Source organism: Thalia democratica, unplaced genomic scaffold (genome assembly GCF_965202585.1).
Source record: "Thalia democratica unplaced genomic scaffold, ktThaDemo2.hap1.1 HAP1_SCAFFOLD_1017, whole genome shotgun sequence".
Taxonomy (NCBI): Eukaryota; Metazoa; Chordata; class Thaliacea; order Salpida; family Salpidae; genus Thalia; species Thalia democratica.
In genome coordinates, this window is record NW_028139949.1 from 8,172 (window position 1) to 27,201 (window position 19,030).

At 25.5% G+C, this 19,030-nt stretch overlaps 1 protein-coding gene across 1 annotated transcript; it reads right to left on the reverse strand.

The window, feature by feature from the left end:
- Window positions 1-2,840: 2,840 nt before the first annotated feature.
- Window positions 2,841-14,236, reverse strand: LOC145847639 (uncharacterized). The gene is made up of 7 exons (XM_082953662.1): window positions 14,102-14,236; window positions 8,674-8,859; window positions 6,950-7,100; window positions 6,508-6,593; window positions 5,839-5,957; window positions 4,288-4,402; window positions 2,841-2,974 (listed from the first exon to the last, which is right to left on the reverse strand). Exons 1-6 carry the CDS (start codon window positions 14,163-14,165, stop codon window positions 4,331-4,333), a joined length of 678 nt encoding a protein of 225 aa, XP_082809788.1. The 5' UTR covers window positions 14,166-14,236; the 3' UTR covers window positions 2,841-2,974; window positions 4,288-4,330.
- Between the last annotated feature and the right edge of the window lie 4,794 nt (window positions 14,237-19,030).

The following is a 19,030-nucleotide window of genomic DNA, read 5'->3' on the forward strand; positions in this document are numbered from 1 at the left end:
TTTGATTTTGTTTCATAATTAAGTGTCAAGACCATGTTTGAAAATTAAAACAGTAAACATCAGATTTGGTGTTGATTTGGTGTACTATTGGCTAATTTAAGAAAACAAAATATTTATACTTTTATGTATCTAATAAATGGGTGAGTTTTTAATACTTGCAGCTGTAAAGTTGAATTGTAAAGTTAAATAACCTACAACTGTATTTGAATAAAAATATATTCAAGTGGTGTTGAATCACTGTTTACTTTGCAAGTTTAATACATGATGTGTTTTACAAAAACAATTTTCAAAGAACTATCTACTTAATTTATCCAAATATTAGCAAACAAAACCAAAGAAAGCACTTTAGAACAATGAATTGAAAACACTTGAAAATTTCAAAAGGTTTTTTTCCAAGTAGAGAATTTAAACCGTTTTGTTGAGATTTTTCAAAGAGAATGTTGTTTTAAAATGCTGCATGCATTGAGTTGAAGTTGCAGCAATTAACACAGAGCACCCAGGGCGATAACTAATCAATAAACACAAACTGTTTATGCTTTTAAAAACCGCATTTAAACAATGTTGTCGATAAAATGTAAGCTCATTTCATTTTTCAACTTAGCCTCACAGCAAACCAATTTTTTAAACAGTAAAAAGCGTTTAGTCCTATACTTCTTAATTATGAAAGCCCATGGGAGAATGATCAATAATGAAACGGAGGTTGTTGAAGCCAACATGCTAAGTTTTTGTTAAATTATACATTATTCTTACATAAGGTAAAAATAATAATAATATACACTGGTAACTACAAACTTCAACTTTTTTTTTGGACTTCCATAAACTTTTTTTAATGTCATACTTTTAAATTGTAATTATTACTTTACTTTTACTAACTTCAACTTCCTCTTCTTCTTCATTCTTTTCTTCAGCAAATTTTTCCAATTTCTTGTAATTGGCATATTTGTCATCCTCTGCATAATAAACCAATAGTAACAAAAAAAAATTTAATATACACTTATATTATAATAAACTTATTTGGTAAATAAATACACTGGAAACCATGCTATATTTTATAAATTACAACTTTCAATTAAATTACATTGAAATATGTATAAGGTATAAACTTAGTCTTTAATAAGATAACACTTTGTTTTCAATACAGTTTTGTATGTTTTAACAGGAAAGGCTACTGCTAACAAACAGCTGTTTTATTACTCTTACAATAAAAGCTTTTATATTTTTATAACTGCTTTTAAATTGAACAATTTTGTTTTTATAACACAAAGGTACTTATGAAAACAAGTTTAAAACTTTTACTGTTATTACTAGTTTTAATACCTGTAATTCATTTTTATTACAACTTTTCTAATAACATTCACTGTATTAACTATCTCTTAATACTAATAAACTTTTATACAACCTCATTTTAAAAAGTTTACTGTATAAACTATTTCTATAAATATTGTTGCAAAACTTTAATTAAAACAATCATAAAATTGAAAATATAAATTACTACAGCTGAAAGCAGTAAATTTTTATTGTTTCAAATGATAAAAATTTCTTTAACAATTTATAAGTAGTAAAACGACCTTACAATGAGGAAAATCAAGTTTTGCTGTATTTTTACGACTAGCTTGCAATGTTTACAATAAGAACAACATTTTACATACAATTTGACATTAGTCATAACATTGTTGACATTATACTTTTACTGTTAAATAGAATACTTGAAGTTTTATATTTGCCAATAGTGATATTTATAATATCATGAATAATACGAACTACTGTTTAACAAAATATTTATATATGGATTTCCATTTAATCTGTTAGCATTATAAAAGTTTTATATTTATTTTTATGTTAATTTTTATTTATGTAAGTTTAATTTAATATATAAAGTCAACACAAATTACTTACGGAATTTAAGCAAATTGTAAATGACTAAATAAATACATTTACAAACAACTTTTTATATCAACAGTTTAACTTATTTTTAAATATTTAAATGCTTAAATGACAAAAACCTATTGAAATACTAGTTAATCAAGTTATAATACTAACAGAACAACTTCATGATTTTTCACAACAGTAGATTAGTAGATACCACAACAAATTAATATAAATTAACCGCACCTACTTACAAAACAAACGTATGTCATGAGTTTCAACTGTTAAATATAAAACAAAATTGTGATGTTAATTGAGCAGTTATATTTGTTTTATTTTTTTTAATGAAAATACATGAAAAAAAAATTCAAGTAACCTCTATTTTTTAATATTTTTTATAACTTTAAATGTCATATGTTTTGGTAATTTAAAATAACTTACAATGCAGCTCTTTTAGCTTATTACTTTTCAAAGCATATAAATAATTTATAAGTTGATAATTTATCTTATAATTTCAGCCACTCTAATTTTCAAATTTTAGTCTCGAACCAACCACATCAATCTAAATTTTAAAAAAACTTTTATTTGTTCATGTTTAAAACAAGATATGTTTATCACTTTAATATAATTAAAAACAAAACAATTACCAGTAACAGTCCTAATACTTCTCCGTAACACCAATTTTTTTATTATAATTACTATGAGGTATGATAAATAAATAAACAATTACCAGCAACAGTTTTAGTATTAAACTGAGCTTTTTATCTTAACTTTTCAATACGTAATAGACCAAAATTTTTATCATAATAACTATCATATACTATAAATAAAATAAAAAAATACCAGTAACAGTTTTTTTAATTATCTGAGCTTTTATTTTAATTTAAATATATAAAACAAACAATTACCAGCAACAGTTTTATTATTAAACTGAGCTTTTTATCTTAACTTTTCAATTTATATCTGAATCTAACCAGCAACGGTCCTGATGTTGAACTGAGCCTTCTCCCTCACCCCGAACTTCTTGTTGTACTCGTCGAGTGTATACGTCACCGGTTCCGGTTCCTCTTCGTTCTCCTTGTTCTCCTCCTCAACTGCTGGCTTCTCACTGTTGATGGATTGGTTATAATTTATTATAAGTATTGCAGTAAAACAAAACATGCTTTATAGATACACGAATATACAAGGTTGTCTGACATGTTGATTTAAAATTATTATTCATTATATCATTATATCTATATATATATCATTATATTATATAAGATGTAAAACTGCTTGTATCGATACTCTAAAAATAGAATCTTTTAAAATTTATGATGGCCTTTCGGCTGTTTTCTTATACAGTGCAGATATTTTAAATAAAATTTTGATACTACCATAGCAGATATTCACACAAAGCATCCGTCTTATCTTGAATAAATTAAATATATGAATATGTTGTATGTACAAAACATACCCTTAGAGTTAATTTGCATTAATCTTTATACTAATTAATGTAAACATGTTTAAAAATTATGAATAAAAAAGAATTAAAAAAATTTTAAGTGTTTTAAATATTCTATCGTTAATACTTTTTACTGTCCATTGCTTTAATTTCTTATAAAAACAAATTACATGACCTTGATTAATTTTTTTTAAATATGAGTAATTGATTTTTTAACTGTAAATAAACAATACATTGGCTTTTTTTTAAATAATCAATATCCATCACTTAAAATTTTATGGTCTTTATCGATACAAACAGTCAATAAAAATATGAAATTAATTATTAACTGTATTGAATTTTGTTTTCATAGCTAACCAATACTGTTGGCTAAAGACTTCTTAAAAGAATTATTTTAGTTTTCTTTTTGTATCAACTCTTATAAACTTACTTATAATAAATGTAGTTTACTTTTGAAAACCCTTACCAGCACCTACTACTACTGGTAAATTCTATTCAGCAACATACTCATACAAGACTTCGCTTACTTGTTGTTGCTGGTGTGCGTAAAATACATATTATAAATTACAATATCATTATCCTACAATCGTAGCTCTTAATTTCTCAAGCAGTGATTTGAAAAAAAGTTCAGACATTCATACTAAAATTTATATGTCTAACTTACAACTGATGTGCTCGAAATTCTTCAATCTCCCTTCTAATAATTAGAATAAAATAAAATAATTAAAACAAAATTTATTGTTTTTACTATATTAATATTTCTCAACTCAACAAACCCTTTGACATTCTCAGCCTGAACTTTTTCAGCTTAGTCTTTTTTGACTTAATTTACTTATTATATCTTAGTTATTACTTTCTAATTATACACAAATACAAACCCTTCGACATTCTCAGCCTGAACTTTTTCAGCCTGGTCCTTCTTCACATAATAAACTTATATCTTAGTTATTACTTTCTAATTATATACAAATACCAACCCTTCATTATTTTCAGCTTGCACCTCATCAGCCTGGTCCTTCTTCACGTCGCTTTCAATTTGTTCGACCTGCTGCTCGATGTCGGCGGGCACGGCTTCACCCCAGTTGTGTGCGCCTGTGAATGCAAAAATGTTATAATAAATAATAATTTGTGTGCTCCTGTAAATACAAAAATGATATACTAATGCAGGGGTCGGCAAATGTGGCCCTCAAAGCAAAAATCTGCGACCCGCGAGAACTTTTTAGCTAGAACACACTTTTTAAAAAACATTTTTTTTTAAAGTTTGAGATAACTATTAACTCTTGACTAGTGACTAGTGCTTATTTGACTAGTGCTATTTTACTGCTCATTTTGTAATATTTTGGTCGGAAATAGTATTTTTCTGCTATTTATTTTGATTATTTTTGAATAATTGCGGCCTTCGAAAACGTTTTTTAAATAGTTCGACTCGCGAGCAATTTTTTCTGGGAAAATTGGCCTGCTAGTTACAAATAGCTGCCGACCCCTGTACTAATGTATATAGTAATTGCTCCTAAAAATAGATTAATATGTTCTATATACATAAGTTCCACACGCATCCAAAAGAAGCAATGACAATGATATTTTTTACTTTGTCGAGTCATTCTACTTTAGTACACAAATCATGATACAATATCCTTGTTTACTTTTTTTTTCTAACGTTTTTGGGGTTTATTACTCTACGGTGCGTTATTTAGTAATGACTGAGTCAAATAAAAACAAATTCTCTCAAATCTCGTAAAATAAATGATTTGTAACAAATCTCTGTTGCAGCTAAAAAATTTACTTTGCGGCATACTTTCCTGCAAAATCACTTTCCCTATTGAGCTCATAATTTATTTATGGAATAGAAGCATTATGTTCTGGAAAGATTGTAAAAACGATGCGTCAATCACAGATGTTCACTTAGTTAATTTATCTCAGATCTTTGAGATCATTATATCTAACTTTTTTTGTCTTAATTGAGGTTAACTTCGTTTTATCTGTAGCATTTTAAGAACTAAAATTTATTTGTCTATTAAGTTTATATTTTTTAGCTGTCCTAACTTAGTTTTTAAAATACTTGAATAACTTAAGGTGAAATTTAAAATATCACCTGTTGTCAATAAGTCAAAATAAACATAAGTCAACTTACAAAAGGAATATTCAAAATACTTTTAGACGATACTAAAACGAATGCAGATAGTGCTGTACATAAATTTTCTTTATACAAATGTGATTTTTAAGATATCACAAAGCTAAAACTATTTTATAAATTAGTTTGTCAACAATTATATTAAAGAAATAACGCTATTAACACAATAAAACTCAAAACATTTATCACAAGCCCCATTCCTCTTAGCTGAATCAATTATTAACGCTTCAATTTATTAATAAAAAAACGTTGTCATTATCTTACCAGCGCCTTCTTTTTTATCGTGTGGTACTCCTACTTATCTGATCGTTTCACATATACAAGACAATTATCAAAACTAGCTACCGATCTATTTTCTAATTACTATATTTCTAGTAATGATATTTCCACTACTCACCAGCGCCTTCTTTCTTATCGTGTCCCCTCCTCGACGTCTGATCGTTCCCGCTCCTCCTGTCAAATTCCCTCTTTCCTCTGTAACCTCCCCTTCCGCCTCCGCGACCTCCGCGTGGTCTTCTGTTAAAAATTGTAATTATTTTATGCCATTTTATACAACTATTTATATCTTTGCATTGTTGATGGATGAATGTATGAGTATGTTAAAAACTATTTTATATTTACGTATACTACAACATATTTTTAATTATCAGATACTTGGCAGACATTCGAATATGGCAACTAAGTTCAATTTGGAACACTAATTCTCAAAGTTTTATGCTAGTTAGATAATTGTACGGGTGTTACTAATGCATGTGCACATGTGTCACTATATCATATACTAACTAGGCGCAGACTACCATACAAACCATTATGCCTATACAGCAACATGTAAATATGCACACTTTCACTTGTTAAACACAACTTATTACATAAAACTTCATTATACAACTTCTCATACAAACCTATTAACTCTCCCTTAACAAGTACAAACATATCAGTTTTATAAATAGTTTGTCAATATTTATTTTCTCACCTATCAACTCTTCCTCAAGAATATCGACAAGTACAACCACAAATATATAAATTTTAAACTTGCACATAACTTGTCAATATTTATTTTTCTCACCTGTCAACTCTACCTTCACCATCGCCGCCTTCTTCTTTGTTGAACCTCCTCGGGGACGATCACCGAACTTGCGCTCTCCGTCAAATCTGTATGTGTAGAATATTTTGATGATTATTAATGGTTATGTTAGTACTTGTATAAAAATTATAAATAATTGCACTGGTACTTAGAGGTTTGTCATGGTTGACTAGAAAAATTTATGGCAGCCGATGATACGTTAGTAAATTCAGTACTAGTGTAATTTTTAACTACCAATACTTTAAAATCTTTAAAATTGCTTATGAATGCTATTGAAAACTATTTTTGAAATGAAAATATGAAAACAAATAAAAATATCCTATAATCTTCAAAAATTTCAATAACTCACGAAACACCAACTTCCCGTGAGGCTTACATTAAACTACAGTGTAAAAGTTTACACTTTTTACAAAATAACACAAACCTTCTAGGAGGCCTTTCTCCATCAAACTTCCTCGGGGGCCTTTCACCGTCAAACTTCCTCATTCTCCTGTCTCCACCTTGTTCGTTCCTGTTGTCACGGCGGTTTCTGTTGTCCTGGCGACGGGGTGCTGGCTTGTCACCCGATGATGGTTCTGTTTGTGGAAAGATACTTTTATTATAGATACAAATATGCTAAAATAAAGAAATATATTACTGAACATATACAAGGTTGTGTAGTGGTACATATTCAGTCATTGCATACAGTTTACAGTTAAATAACAAGTATTAGTCAAGAAACAAGTCAAATAACAAATTTCATCAATTAACCATACCTTAACAGTTACTTAAAGAATTATTAAGCGGTGAAGTGTGTCTAGTAATCTTGATAAGACAAGCGGAGCAAGATGTTATACTTTTGTTATTTATTTCTAAATAAAATTTAATTAAAATCAGTTAATTGTATAACTAAGAAACCATTCTTAAGAGATTTCTATATTAGTAAATAACCTGCTGTTTTAGTAACTGAAAAAATAAAACTTTATATCTTTACACGTGATTTTCTACTTTACTTTAAAAAGCACATGACTGTATTCAAGAAAATATTGAGTTTGTAAAAACACTGTTTTTAAATTTGTAAAAGTAAATATGAATTTTCAAAATGTACTTATATGCTCTAACTATGATCAATTCATTTAGCTTACTACGATTATAATACTTTACTGAATTTAAATTAAACTTTTAAATAATCAAATGATACTAAAGGAAACATTACAGTATAACCACACAATAAGTAAACAGGATGTGATGCTAAACACAACACATTTCAACTTGTTTTAAAATGTATGTGGGAGTTTTGTTTTTGTTTACAGTCAGTTTATTGTTTTCTTTATAAAAAAAATAAACAATTTATACTTTTGTTTTAATGTATGAATCCATGAATTTTATCAGAAGTTTTAAAAATTTTCAAGAAGCATTTATTAATAACGTTGTAATTATTCTAGTATTGTGCTAAGTAATGTTATTCTTTAAGAGTTATTTGATCAATATAAACCTACACAAGTATATCAAAAATTAATGGTCCTTATACTTAATCTTTAAAATTTGGTGCATACAAAAAGTTTTCAATAGTGTCAATTTCAAAACCATACACTAAAAAGTACTATCTAAGATCAATATATCAGGTACTTAATAGCCAAAACATTATATTAATAGAAACATAAAACTATCAAACAAATTTTAAAAATATAAAGCTATGAAACTTAAATTATAAAACCTAAAATTTAATTATTTTTATTTAAAGGTATTTATAATTATTATTTCATTACAGGGACAGATTTAAAACTTTAATTTGAAATTAATTTACACAAGCATATTCAATTGAAACATTACATTACTTTAATATAAGGAACTAAACTTTACATCAATTAAGTTAACCAAAAAGCATATGATAAAATACAATATAATTTAGTGGGAAATATGTTTATCATAACTAAATTCAAAGCTTAAGGGTTTACAGCATACTTTTTTTATTTATGGTAAAATCAACCAATCAATACAAAATAGATATATATAAACAAAACAATTTTAAAGTATCTACCTTGAACCTTGTCACCTTTTATCTTCTGTAACAGGACTATATAACCAAACACATAATAGAATTAATAAAAATATACAACAACAAAATTTTACCTTGAACATAAAAACAAATTAATAAAAACAACCCACCTTGAACCTTCTGAACCTCCTTCTTCTGCGGGGGGTTCTTCTTCTGGTTCATCTTCTTCCTCGCCTCCAGCTGCTTCTGCTTCTTCTTCTCTTCCCTCTCCCGCGCCTGCTGCTCCTCCAGCTTCTGGATCTGCTCGAACGGGTCTATGGTCTCCTCGGCCGACTCGTTTCCGTCCGACTCATTGTCTGTTTGTGTAAAATTGTCATGTTAAATTGGTGAAATAACAGTGTAAAGAGATTTAAATGGTTTTGAACAATGAAGCCATAATTTATATTTTATTTTACGAAAAGTAATTCATACAAGTTTATAACAGGAAAACTTAAACCTATTTGTTTTCATCTGACTCATTGCAGGATTGAATAAAATAATTATTTCAATCTAGTTTAGTTTCAAATTAATTTAACATACTTGAGAAAAATACGGTGTGGGCTATGTTACTATGGTTACTATTTTAATCAACTATAAAAACATTAATATCTATTTATGTTGCATATAATTTTTTGGTTGTAACTTCAATCAAGAATATTACAAGGTTGCCACTTGTTTTTGAGAAGTTTCTTCAAGGTTTTCTGAACTTCTTCCGGGTTTTTAAAACTAATGTTTTTGGGTCTATTAACTTTAAAATTAAAAACATTGAAAAGCTACTTTAATGTTTTTAATGAAAAAATTTTTGATGATGATACATCTATTTTATTTTTATTATAGATTTTTGCTTTAAATCAAAAAACTACTACTAACATGTAAAAATTATTTAAAATACCAGGTTTTTCCAGTATTCCAGATTTTGTGGCAACCCTAATACTATCTTTCATAAACCATTATAAGTCTGATATTTCTTAGTTTCATTATTTATCTTTTTTTTTCAATTAATGGATATGTTGTGATAAAGTACTCAAACAATAAATTAAACTAGAAATAAATTAAAAACTAAGTTGTTAAGGTCTATCTGTTTACATGGCATTATACAATTTTCTTATGTCAGTAATTTATTTTTTCATAAATTAAATAACTGTTAAATGACTCACAGCCATATAAAAATTAAACCACTTTTTAAATTCAAAACATTACAAATTTAAATGGTTTTAGCAAAGTGTTGGTAATCAAGCTCTAGTTAAACATGATGCTAGAAATAATTAAAATCGAAGCCTAATGTTTAGATCAAAAACCAGCATATGCGTGATCAATAATTTAAAGTTGTATACAAAAGCTTTAATTAGTATAAATTTGAAATACTTGTAATTTCTGATTTTACATATTCTTATATTTAAATTTGTCATTGATGCTTATAAAATTTAATGTTTGTTAATAATCATAAAAACTAAGACTTATTAAGGCAAATTGTGAAAATAGTGATTCATCCCCTGGCCTATGCTCTTGAAACTTGAAAACAAAACAAATTGATAAAATTTAATGACATAATAAATTCTTTTGTTATACTTTTTTTGTGGTAAAAATATATACATATGTATATATATTTATATATCCTTGTTGTATACATAAGGTCATAGGGGGAATTATTCTTTAAAATATATAATTAAGCTATTAATTTCTTTTACTATATATATTTTTTGAATTTAAAATCATTTTTTAAATACAAACCATCAAAGTTTGAAAGTTTCATAGGTTTTTTATTGTAGGTGCAAAAAAAAGGCAGAAAATACTATTTACTAAAAATATAACTCATCTTTGTTTTATAGTAGTTATTTCATTTTTGCTACTTTTTGGGAGAAGTTCTAGCAGCAGTGATCAAAAACTAGCCTGAGTTTGTAAAGCTAGAATTTACAAGTATGTTATGGTAAAAGTCAAAGTACTCAGCCTAATGTTTTAGAATTTAAAAAGTTTTGTATCAAAAATATACACATAAACTTAGAAAAAAAAATAGCCAAATGTGTGACAAAGCTGGTTTTTCTATTGTCTTATGTTGATAATATATTAAAAACTAGTAAAAATATTTTTTTTAACTCAAATTTTTTTTACATGTGCAAATAAAATATTCATTTAATTTTGAAGTTTTTTACTTTAACTATTTAGCTATATTTCTACCTGGCATAGTTTAGTAAGCATTGCAAAATAGATGCTTTTAAAATTTTAAGCATGGACCTTAATTAATAAAAATTGAGATTGGCAAGTATTTTTTCATTTGTTTTTCAACTTTCAAAAAAAAATTTAGGTCCATAGGTGTGTACAATAAACTTATTAAAAATTATTTTATCTTAAAATTTAACAAATTTTGGTCTTCCTAACTCTTTCCGACTGTTATAAAACAATTTAAGGGAGTGTGGTACAATAATTTTTTAAACAAAATAAATGTTGGCTCTGAAATAAAAACTTGAATATGGTCTACAACTATTCAATTTACAGTAGAAAAATATTTTAGAGAATACTACAAGAGAATGCTGCTTAAGAGTCAAGCAACAATAATTTTTCTTCATGTTGTACCCCTTGTGATCTTAAATAGCTTTTAACAGTTAAAAAAATTCAACTAATTTCACAGCAATAAATCATTTACGATTATTAAACTATAAATATACATTTTTATCACTTGTACATATTAATAAAAATAAATTTATGTATTTTTAGAAAAAAATTAATTTAATTATACATATTTCAAAATAATTTAAGTTAGAAACTTTTTAATAATATGTTATAGATTTCATTAAAGGTTTTAACTAAGTTGATAGAAAATGATTAATACTTAAAAAATACTAATTAATATAGCGTTTAATATATCGTGGGTAACAATTTTTGTTTGTTTAATTTGCTCATAACATAATTCATATTACCACATATACTTACTTTATTGTATATTATAAAACTTTTTCAGTATTAGTTGTTGTAATATCAATGACCATAGCTAAGATAAAATGGAAAGAAATTTAAACATAATTTGTTTAACATACAATGATATTTTCTTCAAAGATTATATGATTAGAATGTTTAAAAAAATGGGCTTGAGTAATTAAAAAAATGCTAGTTATGTTTGTTGACAAATATGATTTTATTATTTTTCATTAATTTAAAGAGTGGTTGTAGCCAAAAATAATGATATATAAACTAATTTTGGCTATAATATTAAAGCTAAAGTTATTTACTAAAACATTGTTAGACAAGAAAATTGTCAACATTTCAAATCAAATCATTATTGTAAAAACTTTATGGAACAAATGTTTGGATCACTATTATTTAACATTTAATTTACTCCAAAATTAAAAATTTCCTTTACATATTTATTTACTTCTTTATTTTTTAAACTATTGACCACAAATTTTCAGGTAATGTATTTTGCATTATAAGACTAAATCATATTGTTAAGATTTTTAAAAAGTTAAAAATAAAGTTACAAACAAAATACAGATTTTCTTGATTTTTTCAAGATAAAGTGTATTTTATTCAAAAACTTAAAAATTCCTATTATAACATTATTTATTATTTAGTTTAACTAAAACTTTGAAAATTTGATCAAGATTGTTTAAAAACTGTTTGAGTTCGATATCATTGCAATATAATTTTTTTGCATAGACAAGATTCTTAAAAATTTGAGGACAGTTGTTTTCAATATGTAAAGATAGATTTAACTTGCCAAAAATCTGACATAAAAATATGAGGTTCATGCCTTAGTACCAGAAAAATTTTACCAAGTAACTTTAATTCAAAAATTGATTTAATTTGTTTAATCAATACAAATTGAATTATAATTTGTAAATGAGCTGTTAATTTTGGTAAACAAAATCTTTACCCCCCCCCTAAATAATTTGGTTATTACCTAGCATGATGTTGCACTAATATCAAGCTGAAATTTTATTATATTCAAAGTCTTTTTTAAATATAACTTTAGGCTGAAAATCTATTTTTTTACAAATAAACAAATAGAATTAATCTTATTTATCATTAAGTAATAAAACTTATATATTTAATTGCTTTTACTTTATAGTAAATAAGGCAAACTAAAGTATAAAATACTTAATATTTATTACAATATTGTATAATAAAAGAATTAAACATTTAAGTTTTATTAATTTCTGATAAATATATTTAATTTTCTTTATAAATTTATATAGCTTGATTAAAACAAAGTATCTTTTTAGACTAAACATATTAGGCTTAAAACATTAGTTTTTAGCTTAAAGTTATAATTAAAAAAGTCATCAAATATAATATAATTTCAACTTGATATTGGTGCGACATCATCTTAGATAATCACCAAAAATTAATTAACACAAATGGTAACAACTACATAAAAAAATTGGTGTAATAAGGTGTATTCCTGCACAATTAGCAGTGTTATATTTTAGTCTTACAGTAGGGCTTAAAGTTTGATATCTTTTAAAACTGATTTTTCCATATCAACTAGTGACATTTTATCAAATACACATATATATTTATAATAAAAAATCTATTTTTCATTATAACTGACATTTTGTGGATAAAATTATTTTAAAACTCATATGGGTAGAACATAAAATATTTGCATTTATTCTAGTTAACAGTTTGTTTCATGTAAACTAAAAATTTTTATTCAAAATCATAATTTAATTACTTAGTCGTTTTTAAATTATTCACTTATATCTTCCAAAATATTATACTGCAACCTGAAAACTTCTAAACTTAAATTTGTTAACTTCTTAAAATGAAAAGTTTAATGAATATTAAGTCAAAAATTTGTGCTTTTAATCAAATCTTTTCAAAAAGTTTGTTTTAATTACTTAACACTAAATTGAGTAAGTGGCAATCCAGTCATATTTACTGTATTTTAAATACTTTTATATAACTGTATAAGTTATATAAACTGTTATATAACTGTATAACTGTATTTTAAATAACTGTATAAGAAAAGTAAAATACACATTGACTAAACAATTTGTTACTTTCACTACATTTTTTTTCTAATATTTATTTAATCTAATATTTATTGGATTAATGTGTGATTCAAAATGAGAGTGAATAGAATGCTATGTGTAGCTAAATTTAATTTAAAAATTAATAAATAATTAAATATTAAACGCAATAAAAGACTTAAAAAAATTAGCTGAGTTTAGAACTGGTGAGTTATATTATCAAAAATTAATCATTAATTATTTTCAGAAATTAAAAACTTAATAATCTTTAAAAAATCATCTATAAATACCAACTAATTGTGACTTAAGTACTTCAAATAAAAAACTAAAATACAATTTAAATGTGAGATTTTAAGCAATTAAATAGTATAATTTACACAGCATACTCTTTACTTATTTAAGCAACAAAAATTGAAAAATTAAATTAATGGATATTAACAAAGTTTAAATTTGTGGTTTAATGAATCATATGCTTGCAAATCAATTTTAATTACCATTTAGTTAAAAATTATAACCCTTGTACAGTTTATCACCAAATATAGCTCATAATACATCTAAAAATTTCAAAATCAACATATTAAAATAAACTAACCAGAGATAGCCAGCTGGTATCTATTCTTTATGTCTACTGTGTAAGATTCTTCTATAGAAGGCATGATTGTCTATTAAATTTACTAAATACTACTAACAAGCATGAAAGCTACAATAACTTAGAAGAGAATGCGCCAAACCTTTGACCTAGAATATTCTAGCTGTTTTAAAATGTGCTCTTACCATTTTGGAAGCACTTCCTTTAGTATGAGGGAACGTTAAAAAATATTTTTTTGACTTAAAAATAAAGTTTAGCATTCTATAAGAAATATTGCTTTCAAGTTTTAAAGATTGCACTTTCAATGTTTTTTTTTTCAGATTTCTTTTCATAATATGTTTTTTTTACACTACGAAAAATAGTGCGTATCCTAATCAATTATTAACAATGATACTATTCCGATTAAAATTATAAATAAGCTTTAACTTTGTTTTTAATTTAAAAGAAAATAAACAAAAATTAATTAAAACACAAAGTATATTACTGTTGGTTTTTTCGTCTGATTTTGGTTTCACACATCAAAAATTAAGCCCTTTAAATAAAAAACGACAAAACAGCAATTTAGTGGTGTTTATTGAACAAAAAAAAAAGCGCCCAAATATTTGGTCCAAGGACCTGGTGTATGAAAAAACCTTTCGGTTATCGAGTCATAAACCAGGATACAGTTTAAAGTCATGTCCAGGAAAATTGGAAAGCGTAACTGTATTACACACAAAATCTTATTAAATATAAGTATTTATTAATTTTAAAGTAAAAACTTGGTCGATTTAGAAATTAAAACTTGGTATATTAAATAAAAACACATTTTAAAATTTATTGATATTCATTATTAGTACAACTACACACATACAAACGCAATTTTTGGTAAACTAACGTCTTTTTAAAGCATTAAGATAAAACAAACAATTTTCAAAAAAATTGAATATTTTTTGGGGAAAAGTATGGTATTGTACAAAAAAAAATTAAAAAGCATAAGTAAGCATCAGTACTACAACCGTACTACTGATTCAGTAGTACGGTTGTCAAAACTACAGAATTGAAGAATTATGAATTATTGTGTTTTATTAAATTTCAAATATTATGCTGAAGCAAAATTGTGGCGATTTGAACATATAAACGTGGAAGCTATGTTCGAAAATAGCTGGTTTGGATTTAACGTTTCAACTACTTAAGTTTTTTTTTTGTTTTATCAGCAAACTGTATTTGTGGTTACGTATTTCAAACTAAATTGTAGTAAAATGAAACTTTACTTAAAATTAAAAAGCTAAAATTAAAAAATATATAATATTGTCTAATTTTTTTAAATCTTTGAACAGCAATAAGTTAACAATATAAAATATATACATATTTAAATAAAACTTAACAACTATATACATATATATACTTAACATCCTAGACAAAACATTAAACTGTATCCATGGTGTATGGCTCAATAACCGAAAGATTTTTCGTACACCAGGTCCTTGTACCAAACTTTTTGAGCGCATTTTTTTGTCATTCAATAAATAATATTATTTATTACGAACTTATTGCAAAATTAACTACTTATTATCAAAACATTTGATTTATAAAAATTAAAACTTGTTTAACTAAACAAAAATAAAAAGTAAATTTTTTGATTAATTTAAAAAACTCTATAAAAAACACTATATAGACATGCATATAGACCAATTTTTTTTTTATAAACTCAAAAACTTTTCAAAGTTGTCATTAGGAGGACTCTTACGCCATTAGGCCGCTCAATTTTTAACTATACGTAGTCAAAAATGCCTTTGTTATGCGGAAAGAAAAACTAAAGTAAATCAAATACTTTAAAAGCAAAATTTGAAGTAGATTTATTTTTGTTTTTATGAGTGAAAAACTTAAAGTAAGCTTCAATATTCATGCAAAACAATTTTTACCTAATATTATAGTTAAAAAAATATATCAGCTTCCTACCTAAAAGTTAAAGAAAACCGTCAAACATTAATTTATAACGTAAAGTTTTTGAGTTTTTAAAAAAAATTGGTCAGAAACGAAAGTGAACGAAAAAACCTTTCATTTATCGAGTCGTACACTACTTGGGTACAAGTTAATGTTTTGTCCAGGACTAGATACAGGATAAAAACCCCATGAGCGACACATATACAAAACTAGTATGTATGTACTGATTATCATTTTTTTTGCTTTGTAAAACCAATTGTTTTAGTTTTTAAGCTATTTTAAACAGATAACTTATAATTTTCATAATTTACCAGTCAGTAAATATGCTAGCAATAAGTTTCGTTATTCTTATATATGCTGCGCGTTTACAAAAAAAAAAAAAAACAGAAGCTTTTGAACAATTTATTTTATAGATTTTATTTTTACAAACGTAATTTTTGTAATATAACTTAAACGTTTTTCACAATATTGAGTAAATTTCCTCCCAAATACTAAATTATAGTTCATTTTTGATTAGCAGCTGAAAACAAAAACAAACTTTATCATTAAACTGAATCAAGTATTCATGAATGTTCTTTAGATTTTTATACTTTGAGTGCAGTTTCTAAACAAAAATTGCTATTTTTGGTAGTTTAGTTTAAAAAGACAAAAAACAAGATAGTTAGTTTAAAGATTATATCCACAGTACTATAGCTGCCATAGTTTTCGGCTTTTATGCGAAGATTTTGTTTCTTTTGTTGTAATATTTTATAATTTTAGACTTGTTTGGTTATTTTTGAGTAAAAGTACCAACGAAGGTATAGCTAAATTTTTTTACTAAAATAATAGTTTTAAAAAATCTGTTAGGACTATAATTGCCATAATTTTTGAATTTTTTGCTTGTTTTTTGTCTGTTTAATTGTAAGTTATTATAAACTTTGTCTAGTTTGGTTATTTTTGACAACTTAGTCATTATCAACGAAGTTTTACATTATAATAAAAATAGCCATACTCAAAATTAAGCAAAACAAAGAGATTTGAGTGTACACGTATACAATGACTTAATAATTCAGAAAAACAAATAAGAAATGTGTTTTATTATTTGACAAAGTAGTTTCTTTTAGTTAAAGTAAAAAAAGATGTTGTGTTGCTTTTGATTAAGTCGACAAACTGCAGCCGCAAAAAAAAAATGCCAAAAAACAAGTTATCATGAAAAATGAAGTTAAAGGTTTTAATAAGTGAAAGTTTACTAAAATGATTTTTTTGCCTGTGATTAAAATGGTGCTATGATGTTTTATTCTAGTTTCTAAAACAGTGTATAATGAATTCATAAGATAGTTTATATCGATTTGTTTAAATAAATTTATTTACAAACAATAAATGAGACCAAAAAGTTTTTTGTTTTACAAAAGCCACTTTTAAAGGTTTTATTCAAATAATTAAAAACTTGTTTGATTTGTTACCACAATTTTTGTTATAGAAAAGCATTGTATCCAATTAAGAACTAAGAATATCTAGTTCCCCTTTCCAATCCTAGCATATAACAACTAAAAACTTGAAATCTAAACCCCTAAACCAACCATATACAAATAGTTAAAAAACTAATTTTATGAAAACACTAGTATTTAAAGCAGCGATTCTTAAACTTGGGTAAATTTACTTGTTTTACATTTTGTTTATTAAAGGTTATAAAAATGATTTTTTATTAATTTTGTTTTAATTTATAAATTAGTTTTCAACTGTAACTTTTTCAAAGTTAAAATTAACTCTTTAAATTTTACGATGTTTTACATTTAATAAGCTTAAAATTCCTCAAAATTAAACAACTTTTGTATATTGGGGGTGAGTTTTTAGATAGCCTTCAAAAAAGGGGTATAACAATAAAAATAGCTTAAGAACCGCCGATCTATAATTATCTAAGTATCTATAACTTGAGTTTTATTCGATTTTTAATGGTATTAACAATTTTGTTAGTTGTACAGCTCTTATATAAACTAAATCTAAGCTTTATTATTACTAATAATAATTTTATTGTAGCATAAATGCAAAAACAAACAATATATAATACCAGGTTACGAAAAATCTGTTAGCAAAAAGTTGAAGTAAAAAATACATTTACGTTAAATTTACTATCTAACCAAGATTAGGCAAAGTAATACCTAAACTTTGCCTGCAAACCTTTTGTCTGTGGCCTTCAAAATACATTTTGTTTTTACAAACTTCCAAAACTAGTTTTAATGATAAGTTTCTAATCTAATTCTAAGTAAAGACTAATGCTTAGATACCAAATACTTTATTGAAGTTTAGATTATAACAGTAACTTAAACTTTTTTACAGTTTTAAAAAACTACTATGGTCTTTATAAGTAAAAAAAAAAACGTTTTCTAAAATACATGCATAATCACTTTTTTATTAAGAGTTATCTTTTACTAATAAAATACTTCTCTTGTAATTGAAACCTGAAAGTAAGTTCACATGTTTGCACTACAAATTTTTATTATTTGTAAGTTTTTTGAGTACGGTTTAACTAAAGTAAGTGTCGATACTTATAGTAGCAACCTATTGTTTTAGACAAATTATTTCTTGATTAGTAACATATTTATAAAACTTATTAGTAACAGTCAGGGGCGTCGCGTGGGGTGTTGCACTGCCGCAACTGCACCACCTTGAAATTTTCTAAGAAAAAAAATAAGTATCTATAACGTTTTCGTTATTTTTTTGAACGAAATCTCCTTTAAAACTTCAATTTTGAAAACGACCATTTTGCCCACTTCACTGCCGCAAACTCTTAGCTGACTGCCGCAAATGAACTCAAAAAAGCAAAATTTCTTCAAGAATTACCGCAAAATCAATATCTTGGGTAAGTAAGCTAAGTTGAAAATTCCCTAAAACAGGACTTGCTTAAGTATCATCTACAAGCTATTGTAAACATAAAATAAAAACAAAGCAAGCTACTGCAAAGGATTGAACTTGAGTTTATGTACCCACATGATTTTTTAAATTTAACAGATCACTTCTATTAAAAGATTT